Source organism: Pseudorca crassidens, chromosome 18, assembly GCF_039906515.1.
Source record: "Pseudorca crassidens isolate mPseCra1 chromosome 18, mPseCra1.hap1, whole genome shotgun sequence".
In the NCBI taxonomy this organism is placed as follows: Eukaryota; Metazoa; Chordata; class Mammalia; order Artiodactyla; family Delphinidae; genus Pseudorca; species Pseudorca crassidens.
The window spans coordinates 74,624,827-74,640,546 of NC_090313.1; the positions used below are offsets into that span (position 1 = coordinate 74,624,827).

The 15,720-nt window shown below is 48.5% G+C and overlaps 1 protein-coding gene across 1 annotated transcript in view; it reads left to right on the plus strand.

The window, feature by feature from the left end:
* The window catches only part of FLT1 (fms related receptor tyrosine kinase 1), a 172,824-nt gene that overhangs the window by 125,748 nt on the left and 31,356 nt on the right, over positions 1-15,720 (plus strand). The window contains exons 16-17 of the mRNA XM_067713588.1: positions 6,690-6,796; positions 12,461-12,593. Of these exons, the coding sequence (XP_067569689.1) occupies positions 6,690-6,796; positions 12,461-12,593 (240 nt within the window). The remainder of the gene's footprint in view (positions 1-6,689; positions 6,797-12,460; positions 12,594-15,720) is intronic.

The window sequence follows — 15,720 nt, forward strand, 5'->3', positions numbered from 1 at the left end:
TGTGTTATTTTTGTATCTGAAAAGGATGAGCGGACTGGGGAATCAAAGTGGCTTCTTTAAATAATCACAGGTCTTGTTTGGTTTGGACTGCTCAGGAGCTCACATGGAGTGCTCAGAGGGGAAGTTCTAATATTAAAAACAACAGCAACAAAACTGTAGCTAACCAAAATAATTTCTGAAATTAACATAGCACGCCATAGCCCGTGGAACTCCACGGGACTGTTACAGTGCAACGGGGGCACATTTTCATCCAAGGATTTAAAATAAACTATACTTTGCCATTATTAGTAATAACCACTATATGTGTGTGTGTGTGTGTATATATATACACATATTCCTCTAGCAGATTTAGGCTTTGCTATTGAAATAATAGCAAAGCATTATAATAGCATTTATAATCACACAGGAGAAAACAACTTGAAGAATAGTTACCATTTTGAACATTTTTTTGAGGAAGGCTGCTGGAGGCAGGAATCCTGGAAAGCACAGGACTGCCTCAGGGCACTCTGAATACTTCGAATGGTACCACAGGTGTGATTTGTAAATTTTGTGCCACAATAATCGCACATTAACACGTTTCGGGAAAGGACTCGCATGGCAGGAAGGATACACTATGTTCTTTAACATCTTTAACAAAGTCCCAAGAGTAAAGGGTAAGAAAAGCTCAAAAGGGACTTGTCTTGGGTATCCAGCCTCTTTTCATCACGCTTGGCCAGCCTTGAGTTTGCATCTCTCCTTTCTGAGCCTCCTCTGATCTCTGACTGCCCCTACCTTAGCTCCTCTCTTCCTAAAGCCTGCGTGCCCCCACTTCTCTCCCCCTGGCTCTCCTGGCACTAGGGAGGATGTGATAAACTAATTGACACGAAGATGTTGGTGACTGATGTCACTCCTCTCATGGGTTGGCAGTTCAGAAGGGTTTCCCCAGGAGAGAACAGAGAGAGACCGACCTCTGAGCAGGCAGCTCACTAATTTCACACGGGAGGGCTGGGGGCGGGATGTGCGTGCCTTTGTAATTAAACCCAAGCAATGACATAAAGTTGGCCTTGATCAAGAATGCAAAAAATGGTGATGGAATTCGATTACAACATCTTAATGCTTGTTGACCGTGTGGTCCACTGTTTTAAGCACATAACATGCATTAGTCTCCTTCAATCCAATGAGGGTTTTTTTTCCTCCTTACAAGTGAGAATCCGAGGCCCCGAGAGGGTTAGGACCCTGTCCAGGGTTACAGAGCTCGGAAGAGGCAGTGCTGAGAGAACTGGATCCCTGTTTAACCACTCTGCTCTCCTGCCTCTCAGCCTGGTGGGGAAGAGGCCCCACTCTGAAGCCAGGTGCGTCCCTGCTCGTGAGCCGTGCAACCTTGGACAAATGGCTTCCCTCCTGGAGCCTCAGTTTGCTCATCTGCAAAATGGGTGCGAATAATGGCATACCAACCTTATAGGGTTGTTGCAAGGATTAACACATTGAACACCCTATCTGGCATATGATAAAAACTTCTTCAGTATTCACTAACACTATCATTTGTTAATATGACAAACCAAATTCCATTTCAACAAAACCTTCTGTATTATAGTTTTTCTAGACTTAGCCAGTAAGTCACACAAATGGTGTTCTGGACCACAAAATTCCTCTTTGACCTAAGGATTTAACCTCCTGTGATAAAAATGTATTACAGAACTGACAGGATAGCGATTTTAAGTATCTTTACTTAAAATTACTCTTGAAAGGTACTTCAGATTTAATCCGAATAGAGTATGCCTCCAATCACTGTCCTTAAGAAGAATTCCAAGTTGATGGCTGTACACGGATCTATGTAGATTCCTGTAAAGCTTCGTAAATAGTATGAAGGCCAATTTCAATGTCCAGTCAACCTTAGAGACTTACATAATAAGGTTAACTGGATTACTGGTTACTGGATTTTAAATCAAAGGAGGTAGCCCTGCTTGACTTGCTCACAGGGGAGGCCAGGTCTAGGTGCACTGATTTTCTTTTCATCCATATATATTTATTGAGACTTTCACTAGGCCAGTGCTCAAGACGCAAAATGAACAAGAAACACACCCTCCTCTCTGTGTCCTAATAGCTTCGTGGGCAGTAAACCCACATAAACAGTTACCTCAAATTAAAACAATGCCAGAACCAGAGAATAACTCCTAAGCCAGGCTGCAGCGTCAGGCCAGTTTCTCAGGGAAAGTAACGCAGTTGTTCGTAGAAAATGATCAGTACTTGGGTCAAAGTCTGATTCGTTTTAGAAAGAAAAGACAAATTGTGTTATATGAGATGTGTTTGGATGAAGAAAACGATCTTGCACTTGAAGTCCAGAAAGTAATAGAAGGGAAAAAAAGGAAAAGGCGGGCGTTGGGGGGAGGCCTTCAGAGTAACAGCTCACACTGGCTTTAACCATCTCCCCGTAAGGTGGGGTGCTCTTGTCACACATCTTAGGGAGGAGGAAGCTGGGGCACAGAGTCCTTGGCCTCAGACATAGCTGCTTGTAGGGTCACATAAAGACTTCCTTTTCTGCAGTTAAGGAAGGCCCTGGGGCCAGGGACCCTGGTCTTTTGCTTGGGGAGTTTCCCCAACTTCTTGGGAGGCACCGCCCAGTTATACTGCACGAGCTGAGCTGCCTGATTCTGTTGCCTGTTGACTCAAGCAGTCTGGTACCCCTCAGAGCCACATGTCAGGGCTGGTGTGCTGCTGCCACATCGCACAGCCCGGGCCCCATGCAGACAGAGCTGCCATCACTAGCAGAAAGGCCCAGGGCAGGACGGCAAGACACCGCCCAGCTGTACAGACTGTAGACAAGGGTTACCATCTTCAGAAATCAGCCCTTCCTCTGTCTGGCACCTGCCCTTCCTATCCCAGCAGGGATGGGATGAAGCCTGGGAGGGTAACTGACATGGAATGTTCTGGGCAGTGAGGTCAGCACCCTGAAATAAGAGGTACAAATACCTGACCTTTTCGAAACAGCCACCTTCTTGTCATTATCCCGTATAAAGATACCCTTGTAGGGCTTCCCTGGTGGCGCAGTGGTTGAGAGTCCGCCTGCCAATGCAGGGGACACGGGTTCGTGCCCCGGTCCGGGAAGATCCCACATGCCACAGAGTGGCTGTGCCCGTGAGCCATGGCCTCTGAGCCTGCGCGTCCGGAGCCTGTTGCTCCGCAACGGGAGAGGCCACAACAGTGAGAGGCCCGCGTACCGCAAAAAAAAAAAAGGATACCCTTGTACCATGTCCTGGTGCTGGTCTCTCACACACATCAGACGGGAGGGACGTCCCTGAGATCCAGTGCTAACTCCTAGTATTGTCAAATCCCACCCACGTTCCACTGGCCTCCTTCGCGGGCCATCTGCAGCTGGGCTATTTCATGCACCGAGTTCACCAGCTGACACCAGCCAGGTGAAGTTGGGTGTAAGTCCGGCCAGCGTGTAGATGTCTGACCTCTGAAAACACATCCAAGAGCTGGATGGGAAGAGACGCTCTGATTTAAATTAATCTATAGCAGACTATCCTAATAGTTACTTTCCAAATAAAGATGGAGATCAAGTTATCAGACAAGATAGAGGTAGAGCCTAGATACTACATCTTACAGAATGAGTTTAGTTCTCAGTCAGCCGTAATAGAACATGAAATAGACCTTTCCCTTCTGATTAACGTTCATCTTGAAGATGTTTTTAATGAGATGATTCCTTAAATGCCTAAGTGCACACAAACACATTTGCTCCCACTGCAGGGAATTCTGCCAGAGTAAGGACCGTGGAATTACTTCGGGGGGTCAACTTCCTGCCCCGGGGAATGCAGTGGGAAAGTTCCCACAACGAGAGGGGGTCTCTCCCAGGGCATTCCGTGCAGGAGGCCTCTGCGGAGGCTTTATGCAGACAGAGCCGTGTCTTAAGATGCTCTCAGCATCTCCAGGAGCCCAAGGCCACTGTGCCCTGGAGTAGGTCCCAATCCGTTTTTCGGTTCCACGAAACGCATTTGCAGCATAAGCAAAGAAGTGTGCGCGTGCGTGCGTGCATGTGTGCATACAGCAAGGCAACGTTAAACCTCTTACTGCGGGGGAGGAAATCCAAACTCATAAACTTGCGCTTACGGTTTTCCCATCAAGAGGACGTACTGAGAGGAAAGGTGGTCATTGAAACTTCTCAGTCTCAGGAGATTCAGGGGAAAAGTGACGGCAAGATGCCACAGCAGCGAATGAATCCAAATTCATGCACTCACTCACTCACCCAGCACTTTCAGGATGCCTACCTGCTACGTGCTAGGCACTCTTCTCCACACCAGAGATGCAGCAGTGAACGAGAGGACCTCCGTTCCACTGCTTCACGCAGTAGAACACACCCGTCAGTTCATACCTGAACACCAGACCGTGAGCTCCATTCCGTGCCCTTTCACTTACCACCGTACACCAGCACTCAGAGCAGAGCCTGGGACACAGGTGATGTTCCGTGTGTTTAGCAGATGAATATACGTGAAAGGGAATTTGGCCCGGAACCCTTTGAAAGCTTCGTGAAACTCTCTGGAGACAAAGCAAAGTATGATTTATCCGCTTATTCACCCAGTTCGGTGAGTGGGGATAGCAAGATGAATAAGGTGTGACCTCAGCCCTGGGAAGCCTACATCCCGGTAGAGAAAGGGCGAAGGCCAAAGCACAGAGGTGCAGAAGGGCTGGTCTATTTACGAAACTACAAGTATTTTGATGTAGCGCACGTGGGAGGGCAGCAGGAGATGAGGCTGAAGAAACAGGCAAGGTTGGGCAGAAAGGACCTAAGGGCTTGGGCTTTCTATCCTGACGGGGCTGAGGGTGGGCAGCAACGGTGGAATTTAAGGAGCCCCAGGATGGAATCCATGATTTGGCAAGATGACACGGGCTGGAGCGGAGGAGAGACTGGGGACTCAAGGCTGGTTAGGAAGCTGATGCGGTCATTCAGGGGGACTTAGGTGGTGATCACGCGGTAGGACAGGGCGTGACAATTTCATGAGCCATGGAAGCAGAATAAGCAGGACTTGGGGATGGGCTGAAAAGAGAGAAGAAGCCAGATTCCCCTCTAGCCGTGGTGAGGATAATGGCCACAGGAAGTGCAGGTATGTGGTGGCTGAACGGAGAAGAGGGAAGAGGGAAGCGGCCTCGGTTTTAGCTTGTGTATTTGCTACTGTTGAGGGCAGAGAACCTTCACTGGCTGCCCACAGCACTGAGTTGAAACCACAGGAATGCTCAGTTCTCTGTGGTCTGGTCCCGTCCGCACCCTGCATTATACTCCGTCAGTGCCCTATTGTTTCCCAATTCTGGGCCTTCACACATACCCTTCCCTCTGCCTATAATGCCCTCCCCTGCCTTCATCCCTGTAGGTCAGAATCCATTTCACATGTCACCTCTCCCAAAAGGCGTTAGAGTCCCTCATCTCCAAACTCTCTGTACCTAGTTTCTCTGTATTTGCCTTAAGTCTCCTGGTTAGGTTGTGAGTGAGCTCCTGGGGAGTGACAGTAGCTTTCCCTTATTCACCTTCCCATCTCCTTGCCTGGGGCAGGACTCAACACGTCTTCGTTGAGTTAAAACAAAGAGCCCACCAGATACAACTGTCATGCATGAAATGGGGATATCCTTGCCCCTGTTCATCGGGCATGTGTGAGGATTCTGCACAAAGTATCATCAACCACATCACCAGTTCTTTCTCTTCTTGTGGCCGGGCGGCGCGGCACGCAGGATCTTCGTTCCCCGACCAGGGATCGAATCCCCGCCCCGTGCAGTGGAAGCGTGGAGTCCTAACCACTGGACTGCCAGGGAAATCCCTCACCATTTCTAAAAGGAATACGTTTCACTTGATCTTGGCCTAACTTAATACTAAGACTCTGTCTCCTTTTAATGAAGTTCAAAGAAAGGAACATCACTTTAGAGTTCCTGGGAAAGTGTCCACTGGAATCAAGAAGCAGGGAACCACAGTTCTGGCCCACTGGAGCCTTCCTTTACAAATCCCAGAGATCATCCTCTCTGGAAGCTTCTCTTGGATACGTGGGGTCTTTTCTTTTTGGTCATGGAGAAACAGTGCTCGGCTTTGGGTCTGTGTGATTCTGGGAAATAAGGTGATTGGGAAGAACTGGCTCTAGCTGGTACCTCTGCTGAGCTTGGCCCTGTAGGCCGCCTGTTGAGAAGCCCCAGACGTGAACAGCGGGACTGCGGAGCGCTGGCCTGGCCGCTCCAAAAGGAGTGAGCAGGCAATTGTAACAGTCCTGGGGTTGTATTTTTATTTTTAAAACCCACTTTGAAGAATTTTGTGAGTCCCCAGGGACACTTCTTATGTCTTTTTTTTTTTTTCTTTTTCTTTAGAATTTCCTCTAAAACCCATTAGGGAGATCTCATATAGTCCAGATTTAGCGCTGTAATGAGGTTTTGTTCCTGCTTCAGTGTTTTTTCCCATTGTTAATTTCTCCTCTATTTCTGGGACTGTTTGCAAACTCGACAGCAAAATTTCTGGAAAGCCTTTTCGTTTCCACGTAAGTTTATGATGATAATAGCACAGACCCTGCCGGACCGAGAAGGTAAGAGGCTCTGTCCTGGAACCGGATTCCTGCTCCAGTCAGCCGATTGCACTCTGTGATGAAGCATTCCAGGTCACCGACCTTCTTCTGTCAAATCACAGACCCGGAGTTTGCGAGTGGCTGTCTAACGCCCTCTTGGTGTTTTTATCTCTCCAGGAACCTCAGACAAGTCTAATCTGGAGCTGATCACTCTGACATGTACCTGTGTGGCTGCAACCCTCTTCTGGCTCCTGTTAACTCTCTTTATCCGAAAACTGAAAAGGGTAAGACCATTTCAGATGAAATGCTATGCTTCTTTTTGCATCATCTGCCCAAATGCCTAGCAGCGCCGTTGGTGTAGTGACATCATGCACGGTTCCCCCCCCCCCCAACCAGAATGCCTGCCTGATGTCCAGAGCAGGCCCTGAACAGATGGCAGACCCTCTTCCTCCCTCTGACCTGGTGAACACGGCAAATGCATCATTAAAACGTCTCTTGGGATTTCCCTGTGGTCCAGCGGTTAAGACTCCGCACTTTCACTGTAGGGGGCGCGGGTTCGATCCCTGGTCGGGGAACTAAGATCCTGCGTGCCGCACGGCCAAAAAAAAAAAAAAGTATCTCAACCCTAACGTGGGGTGTTCAGAACAAAAGCTAGAGCAATGAACAGATGACTATTTCCCAGACACAGAAGCGACATTTTTGATATAAAGTCTTTCAGTTAAATTCAACATGAGACCTGGGAAGCGTTCATGTTCTTAACCTCTCTCTCTGCCAAGAACCAAAAGGGAAAAAGCAAAATAAAGGCGCAGCTCTGTCTCAGCTCTGCCGTCCCACACTCTTCGAGCCCCGTGATAAAACTGAGTTCTTCAGAGTGTGAGGCTCAGGGTGGAATTCAGGACATCAGATTCCTATCATTAGGCCTGGAGCACAGTTTGCTTCTCTGAAGTTTAATGGGGGAAAGAGCCAACCCTTACTCACTCATTCATGGCCCAAATATCTCCCGTGTGCCTGCTTGGGGCAGAGTGCCAGACCCTGTGTAGGGACCTCTGACAACAGTGCAGAGCAAATGCTACCAAGCCGACTAAACAACACATAAGGGAGGGGAAGTCTGCAGTCAGAGAGACAGCACACGTCTGGGGCTGGAGCAAGCAGAGGGGACCCAGTGAAGAGGAGAGACTGACCCGGGGAAGAGGTGGGGATGAGAGACAAGGGGGCGCAGGAAAGGAGAGGAGAGGCTGCGGTGGCTGCCCAGGCAGGGCCCTGTAAGCTGCGGGAAGAAACTCCCCCTGTGTTTTAGAAGTGAGAGGAAGCCTTGAAGGGGTGAGGTTAAGCAAAGGTGGGTGATTGTAAGGGTGAGAGATCTGTGTCTGGAAAGATGATTTCAGCTGTATGAGGAGAAAGGACCAGAGTGGGCAAGAGTGAATAGAGAAGAACCTAGCAGAAGACCTTGGTAGTCCAAGTCAGAAATGATGGTCATGGGACTTCCCTGGTGGCACAGTGGTTAAGACTTCCACACTCCCGATGCAGGGGGTCCAGGTTCGAAACCTGGTCAGGGAATTAGATCCCTCATGCTGCAACTAAGGAGCCCGCGAGCTGCAACTAAGGACCCAGTGCAACCAAATAAATAAATATTAAAAAAAAAAAAAGAGAGAGAGAGAGGGACTTCCCTGGTGGCGCAGTGGTTAAGAATCCACCTGCCAAGGCAGGGGACATGGGTTCTAGCCCTGGTCCGGGAAGATCCCACGTGCCACGGAGTAACTAAGCCCGTGAGCCACAACTGCTGAAGCCCACATGCCACAACTGCTGAGCCCACGTGCCACAACTACGGAAGCCCGCATGCCTAGAGCCCGTGCTCCGCAACAAGAGAAGCCACCACGATGAGAAGCACGCACACCTCAACAAAGAGTAGCCGCAGCTCGCCACAACTAGAGAAAGCCCGCCCGCAGGAACAAAGACCCAACGCAGCCAAAAATAAATAAATAATTTAACTAAAAAAAAAAAAAGAAATGATGGTCGCTTAGTCTAAATGATTAGAGTCAAGAGATATTTGGGAGATAAAATCAACAGGACTTGGAAGGTAACAAGGAGGCTTCCTCAATTTCTAGAGATGTCTTAGCCCTTATTAGAAAGCTTTTTTTTTTTTGGCTGTACCACAGGGCATGTGGGGTCCTAGTTCCCTGACCAGGGATTGAACCTGTGCCCCCCTCAGTGGAAGTGTGGAGTCCCAACCACTGGACCACCAGGGAAGTCCCTATTAGCCCTTATTAATGTGCCAGGTCTCTGTGGCCCCTTGTGGGACGTTCGTTATGTTGTATCTCAGTTAATCCTTTAAAAAACACAAAGATGTAAATATATTATTATTCCCATTTAATAGAGAGGGAAACTGAGGCTTGGAAAGGTAAAGTAACTTGCCCAAAGTCACTAAGCGAGTTAGAATCAGAGCTGAGTTTTGACCCAGGTTGTTTGACCTTAGACTTGCTATTCAGAACCAGGAAGGTGTACTTTACAGTGTCGGTATGTGGGATGGCAGCCCTCCTCCACGGTGAGTAAGTAACATCAGGCTTTTGTTGTATTGAGTGATTGGCTTTGAGACGTGACAATGAAGGCCACTGCTTTCGAAGGAAAGGAAAGTTAAACAATGGGGTTTTGAAAGGGGAGGTACATCATATAGGGAAACAGAGCTAACAAAAGCAAAACTTGCCAAATCTGTAAGGGAGGTACAAAGACTACAGAGTTCAAAGGACAAGAGGGGGAGAAAAACTTCAGAGAAAGCCCAGCTTAGAGACAGACTTTGAAGGCTGTGGCTGGAAGAAAAGCAGCAGAAAGACACATCCCACCTGAACTCCTGCCCACTCCCCAGGTTAGGGAAGGAGTCTGGTTACCTTGCATAGAGGAACCTAGTGGAAATAAAACTGGAAAGGCAAACTGGGACTAAATTGAAGAGGTCCTTTGTATTTCTAAAAATTTAGGAAATTTTAATGTCAATAAAAGGATGAGAGGGCTTCCCTGGTGGCTCAGTGGTTGAGAGTCTGCCTGCCGATGCAGGGGACACGGGTTCGTGCCTGGGTCCGGGAAGATCCCACATGCCACAGAGCGGCTGGGACCGTGAGCCATGGCCGCTGAGCCTGCGCGTCCAGAGCCTGTGCTCCGCAACGGGAGAGGCCACAACAGTGAGAGACCCACGTACCGCAAAAAAAAAAAAAAAAAAAAAAAAAGGATGAGAGCAAGAAAGTATCATAATCGGATGCCAGTAACCGGATGCCTATAGAATTCGAGAAGTAATTGGTTGTAGGAGGTGAGGGGGAGCAAGGTGTCAGGAATTATTTCTAGACAATTCCTCCAACCTCAGAGTAAATCCTCACTGATAAGGGCTGGATTTTCTCTCGTTTTTTTTTATAAATTTATTTTTGGCTGCGTTGGCTCTTCGTTGCGATGTGCGTGCTTCTCATTGCGGTGGCTTCTCTTGTTGCGGAGCACAGGCTCCAGGTGCACGGGCTTCAGTAGTTGTGGCGTGTGGGCTTAGTTGCTCCGCAGCACGTGGGATCCTCCCGGACTAGGGCTCAAACCCGTGTCCCCTGCCTTGGCAGGCAGATTCTTAACCACTGCACCACCAGGGAAGCCCTGTATTTTCTCTTTTTATCCTCACCCTGCATAGGCCAGTGTTACAACTAAAGCTAACGTTTATCCATACCTCCTATACTCCAGGCCGTACTTGCTTTAGGTGGACTATTTCATTTGATATTCACAGCAACCCTATGAGATAAGTACCATTACCATCACTCTTTTACAGACAAGAAAACTAGCCTTAAAAAGGTTAAGCACCTTCCCCAAGGTTATATGCTGGTCCGATTCCAATCCAGGCCGTCACATTCAGAGCCTGGACTCTGAAGCGCCTGGCGGTGCGATTTCCACGCCAAGCACCTAGTGGCTGCTCGGTGTTCATGTCAATTGAAGGAATAAACATTTGTCAACCAAGATTCTACTTCATACTCGTCTCAAAGCCCTTCCTGAAGGCTTGTTGGGCGTTTCCTCTCATCCGCCTTATTGAGATGAAGCGCAGATTCCACAGGTGCCGTGTGGGAAGACCGCCTTCATGGCCTGCTGCCTTGCCTCCATCACCCCTGCCCACCTTCCCTCACCTCCTGCAGGACCCAGGCTGTCCCTGGCTGGGCTCTAGCTCTTCCTGTGCTCTTGGAAGACTGGAGACCGTTTCTCATGGCCGTGGCTACAGCAGACGCTGAAGGCTTGAGTCATGAAACCTCTTCCAGCAGTGAGCACTAATGAACACCCAGCACCCTGGCGTAGGAACTTACATTCCTCTCCAGCCGCACAGCCTCGCACGAGCGTCTGACAGGCTGGGGCCCTCCCGTCTAACACCGCTGGCAATCGCAGTTCGTGACGAACGTGCCCCCTATCTTTCTCCATTTTCCACTCTTCGTGGCAGGCAAATCTTCCTGCCTTGAGCTATCTGTCACACATTTTAGTGATAATTTTTGTGAGAAAGAGACAGATTGCAAGTGATGGATGAGGTGAGCTGTGACAGCCCAGAACGGGGTGAGTCAGGGCCGAAGAATGTGGGCTGGTGTGAAATCGGGTGGATGGAGAGGTTCATCTTCTCTACTGAACTCTGATCCTGTTTAGGGAAGTGCACTGAAAGGAAGGGCCTGAAACTCATTTAAATGAAGTGTACGTAACTTCTAGGCAAGAGTTATCAAAACCTAGCATATATAGGCAAACATACTTCCCGTCTGTCCTGCCCACAGAAATGCCGTCAATTCTACAATGAATTAATATTAACGGGGCATCACCCATTAATGTGAACCTAAGACACTAAATGTAAAACCAGTTACGTATGATCTGAAATAAAGGGTGTTTTCTGGGCTTAATTTGCATTACCAAGATAAAACAAGCACTAGAAGGTAGAGGCCACCTTATTTATTTGACCAGTGGCCAACAGAACTTGGAATGTGACTGTGTGTAAGTCTCACCCCTTGGCCTTTGAAATAATCAACTTCTACTTCTTATTGAGGATAAATCTTTTTTTCCTTTTTGTACATTTTTCTTTTTCTCTTTTTCCTGCGTCTGAGTCACAGTAATGTGTGGTAAATGTGAACTTGCAATATATTGAACAAGTTTGCATTGTACATGAATTTTAATATAAATAACTCTAATTCAAACGGAACCGTTTGGATGAATCCAATACATCTGAACAGGGACTCACAAAATTTTGGTCACCAGGAAACTTGTGTAGCCTACTTGTTGGTGGATTCCTTTATTTCAGAAGTGCTGACTTTTCAGTGTTCGTGAAGTGCTGAGCTCAGAGCCCTTTTTCTTAAACTCCTCCAGGAAAGTCTTGTACTCATCTCACTATAGTCTTCTCAGGTTGCTGCAGCAACTGGGGGGCCAGGCCTTCTGAGTATATTTAAACACTTCACGTGAAATGTGCCTCTCAACCATCCCAGGGATCCGGGGTTTACTTTGCCACCTCTGGCCTTTCTCGCAAATGTAGAAAAGCCCAGTCGTGGAGCCCGCTGTTGACTCATCTGTCGTGTGTACTCCTGCATGTGGAGAATGGTCATGGAAAGTTATTTTTAGCCACAGTTTGGAATGATTTTATTAAAATGCCTTGCATTTTTTTCAGAGGACTATTGCTTGTTTAAGAACAAGCAATGGGATCACAGCGGGATCTGAGCGCATCTGGTCTGAGACAGGACGGTGGAGCGGGTGCCGCAGAAATGCATTGTGGGAATAGTAAGGGGTTGCTGGATGAAAATTGCACGCTCACGTGGGATGTGTCTGTGGGTATGCAGAGGGTCCTTCCTGTTCCCCACCACGTGGTTTCAACCCTACGAACCAAAATAGCACGCGACATTGCCAAGTGTGGTCTCTTGAATATCCGGGTTTTTAAAGTTGTTTCCTTCTTGGTGACGTTGAGATCTACTTCTCAGTCTTCTTCCGAGATGAAAACTGACTACCTATCGATTATCGTGGACCCAGATGAAGTTCCCCTGGATGAGCAGTGCGAACGGCTCCCTTACGATGCCAGCAAGTGGGAGTTTGCCCGGGAGAGACTTAAACTGGGTAAAGTATTTGTTCCACAGATTCCTAAACCCATAACCGAGCACCTACTACTTGCAAAGCACTGCGCTTTGAGGGACGCAGAAGTCGACTAGACTCGGGATTCTACCCTACCCTCTACTTCTTTAGAGATAAAGAAATCTCTAGAATCCTAAGACAGAAGGTCAAGGGGACAAGGCAGCACCTGTTAATTCCTTCAACAATTATTAAGCACCGAGCAGCAGATGCTCGTCTAGGGGCTGGGGATGCAAAGGTGTTCGAGTCTGTCCCCTCGAAGGGACAAGGACACAGCTGTAAAAGCCGGTAAGTGGAGGAGGAGGAGAGAGCTTAGTTCCAGCAGAGTCTTACGAGTACAGACACTCTTAACTAATGACATATTTGCGGATGAGAAATTGGTGACACAGAACACAATTCAGGATGAGGAGATGCAGTAAAAGCAAATATATGGTGAAAGGGTTGGTGCTCTGCAAGGCTGAGGATCAAAACCCCCTCTGCACGAACCTACAAATTACATGCTTTGAATTTTCCCGGGTGTTTGAAATGTCCACACAGAGAAAAAAAGCCCTTGGGGGTCACTTACGTGTCATTTATGAAGAGGGAGGATTGCTGCTTCCTAGGTAACAGGGACGCTCTAAACACCAGGCCAACGTGCTTTCTCTCCAGCTTACCCCCAACCTCCTCCAGCTCAGACAGCACAATGCAACTTAACCTCCAGCCCACGGTGCTACAAAACGACAGGAGCCTCAGATACTCTTGCCCAGATATCTGGATAGTGGCTTCTGAAAGTTTTCCACTCTCTCCTGTGTGTGCCAGAATCATTAATATTCAGAACTAAGAAAGGAGATCATGGAGCCAGCGGAGCCTGTTGTTCCAGTTCACTCGCACGGCCCCCCCTCCTCCACATGCAGACTGTATTGGGGTCGGGGTGTGAGGGGACAGAGAGGGAGAAATGGCTTTTCTTATTGTTCTCTTGGGCCTTGAAATGATTCCACTTACAGTTCTCCCTCCATGAGAAAGGAGACTTGGCCTCAAGAGTGCCTGCTGTTTGGCTTGGGGAAGAAGATTAGGAATCAATAAAAGGCCGGAGAGATAGGCGAAAGCCAGCAATGGCTGCCGACGGGGCGGGAAAAAAAATCAACTAAATTTAGAGTAGTTCAGGGCAGGTGGCACACTAGATGAGTTCCTTCTGCAAGTCTAAATTATATGGCAGCTGGCCCAGCCCACCCCGCCAGTGACCTTGGCAGGGAACATGGGATAGTTTTCCCACAACCGTAAGCCATTCTCAGGCCACACTGCTTTCCAGAGTTATTAGTCACAAGCAGACATGCGTCTTTCTGTATAGGAAACACGAGCTTTCTGTCCCATTTCTTCATTCCTTGGCCTAGTACCATAGTGATCCTTGACGACACATCAAGGGAGAATGCTAACCCTTCTACCAGAATTCCCCTGGGGCTCTGTGAGTTTAGAGAATCCCATTTCAGAAGAGTCTCCTTGAAGATCTTTTGCTTCTTTTCCTTCCCGGAGCTGCCAGATGCTATGATTCGGCTAATGTACGTGTGAGTGTCTTTGACGGATGAGGGTAAGTGGGTCAAATCAGCGAACTCTGCCTTTCAATGCAGAGTGTGGCTGCAAGGGCCAGAGGAGATTTATTTGGCTTAAAAGAAAATACATGGGCTTCCCTGGCGGTGCAGTGGTTGAGAGTCCGCCTGCTGATTCAGGGGACACGGGTTCGTGCCCCGGTCCGGGAAGATCCTACATGCCGCGGAGCGGCTAGGCCCGTGAGCCATGGCCGCTGAGCCTGCGCGTCCGGAGCCTGTGCTCCACAACGGGAGAGGCCACAACGGTGAGAGGCCCGCGTACCGCAAAAAAAAAAAAAAAAAAAAAAAAAAAAAAACACATGACAAAGTAATCTGAAGTAACGTCTGGCAACTGAAAGTAACCAAAATTATGTCTGGATGGATGAAGAGGAAAAGCTGGCTGGATGGGCAGTTACAGGGGGTTAGAAATGTAGAGAAATACACAGACCAAACGGCTTCTGATTTCAGCTGAGTGTACCCTGGGTTACGACTCGCAGCCCTGGTGACAGAAGTCAGAACTGACAGCACCTGATAGACAGAGTGAGAGTTTGGGTCAAAGTTGTTGCTACCATTGAAATTCCTGAAACCCAGAATGAAAAAAAACCCTGTTTTGTTAGAGATGCCTCACTCAACCTGGGCGAGAATTCCACTTCTATGCGTTTATCACGGAAGTTGGGATAATGCCTGACAGCGCATCTTCCCATTGGAAAGTAAAGTCAGGATTACCTAACGTGGGAAAGCACACATGGAGTGTGGAATGTGGCAAGTGGATGGTGCTGCCTAGTGTGAGATGAGCCCCGGATGCCCAAGAGGGTCTCGGCCCCGGGCTGCCCTGCACTCGCCCCACAGTGTCCCAGGCACCCTGGCCAGTCACTCTCGGAGGAGATTCCAATATCCTCTCATGGTATGACAACGCCCTAGCACTTTTCCAAGTTAGTGGCATTTAGGTGACACCGAGGAGGATTTTAAGGGAAAAGAAGGACCAGGCAAGATCGAGTCCGGTGTGACGGGGCTCCCCTGACCCTGGAACTGCAGATCTGCCAAAGGATCGCAACTGCACCAGATGATTAAAGAGCCCGTGATAGCTTCGGGCCGTGCTCGAGGCGGCAGTCAGCTTCCAAGAGAATAAACGAAAAGACAGGGAAGTCTAGGGAGTACGAGCACCTTCTCACTGGTCAAAGCAACCTCCCCAAACACTTGTCAAAATAAAGTGTTTTGTGTGATGGCTAAGAAGGGAATGCGTGGGGGCTGAAGCTGTGGGAAGGAAAAGGACGTCGCCTGCCCCAAGTGAGCAGGGGTCTGTGGACCCCTGTGGAGAGCTGTCCCAACACAGAGATGCTCTTCATCTGTCTCAGACTCAGGACACTTCATATTAGATGGCAGAAGGCAATGCAGAAGAAAAGGTGTTCTTTTACCCTACAAAAGCAAGGGATAAGCCTCTAACCAAAGTGTGCCTATGCTTACAATCTGGAGAAGGTATCTGCCAGTGTTCTCTCCATACGTGATTTCGGGGTTCACCGGAGGCTCTTTTATTGAAACGAGAACTCCTGACT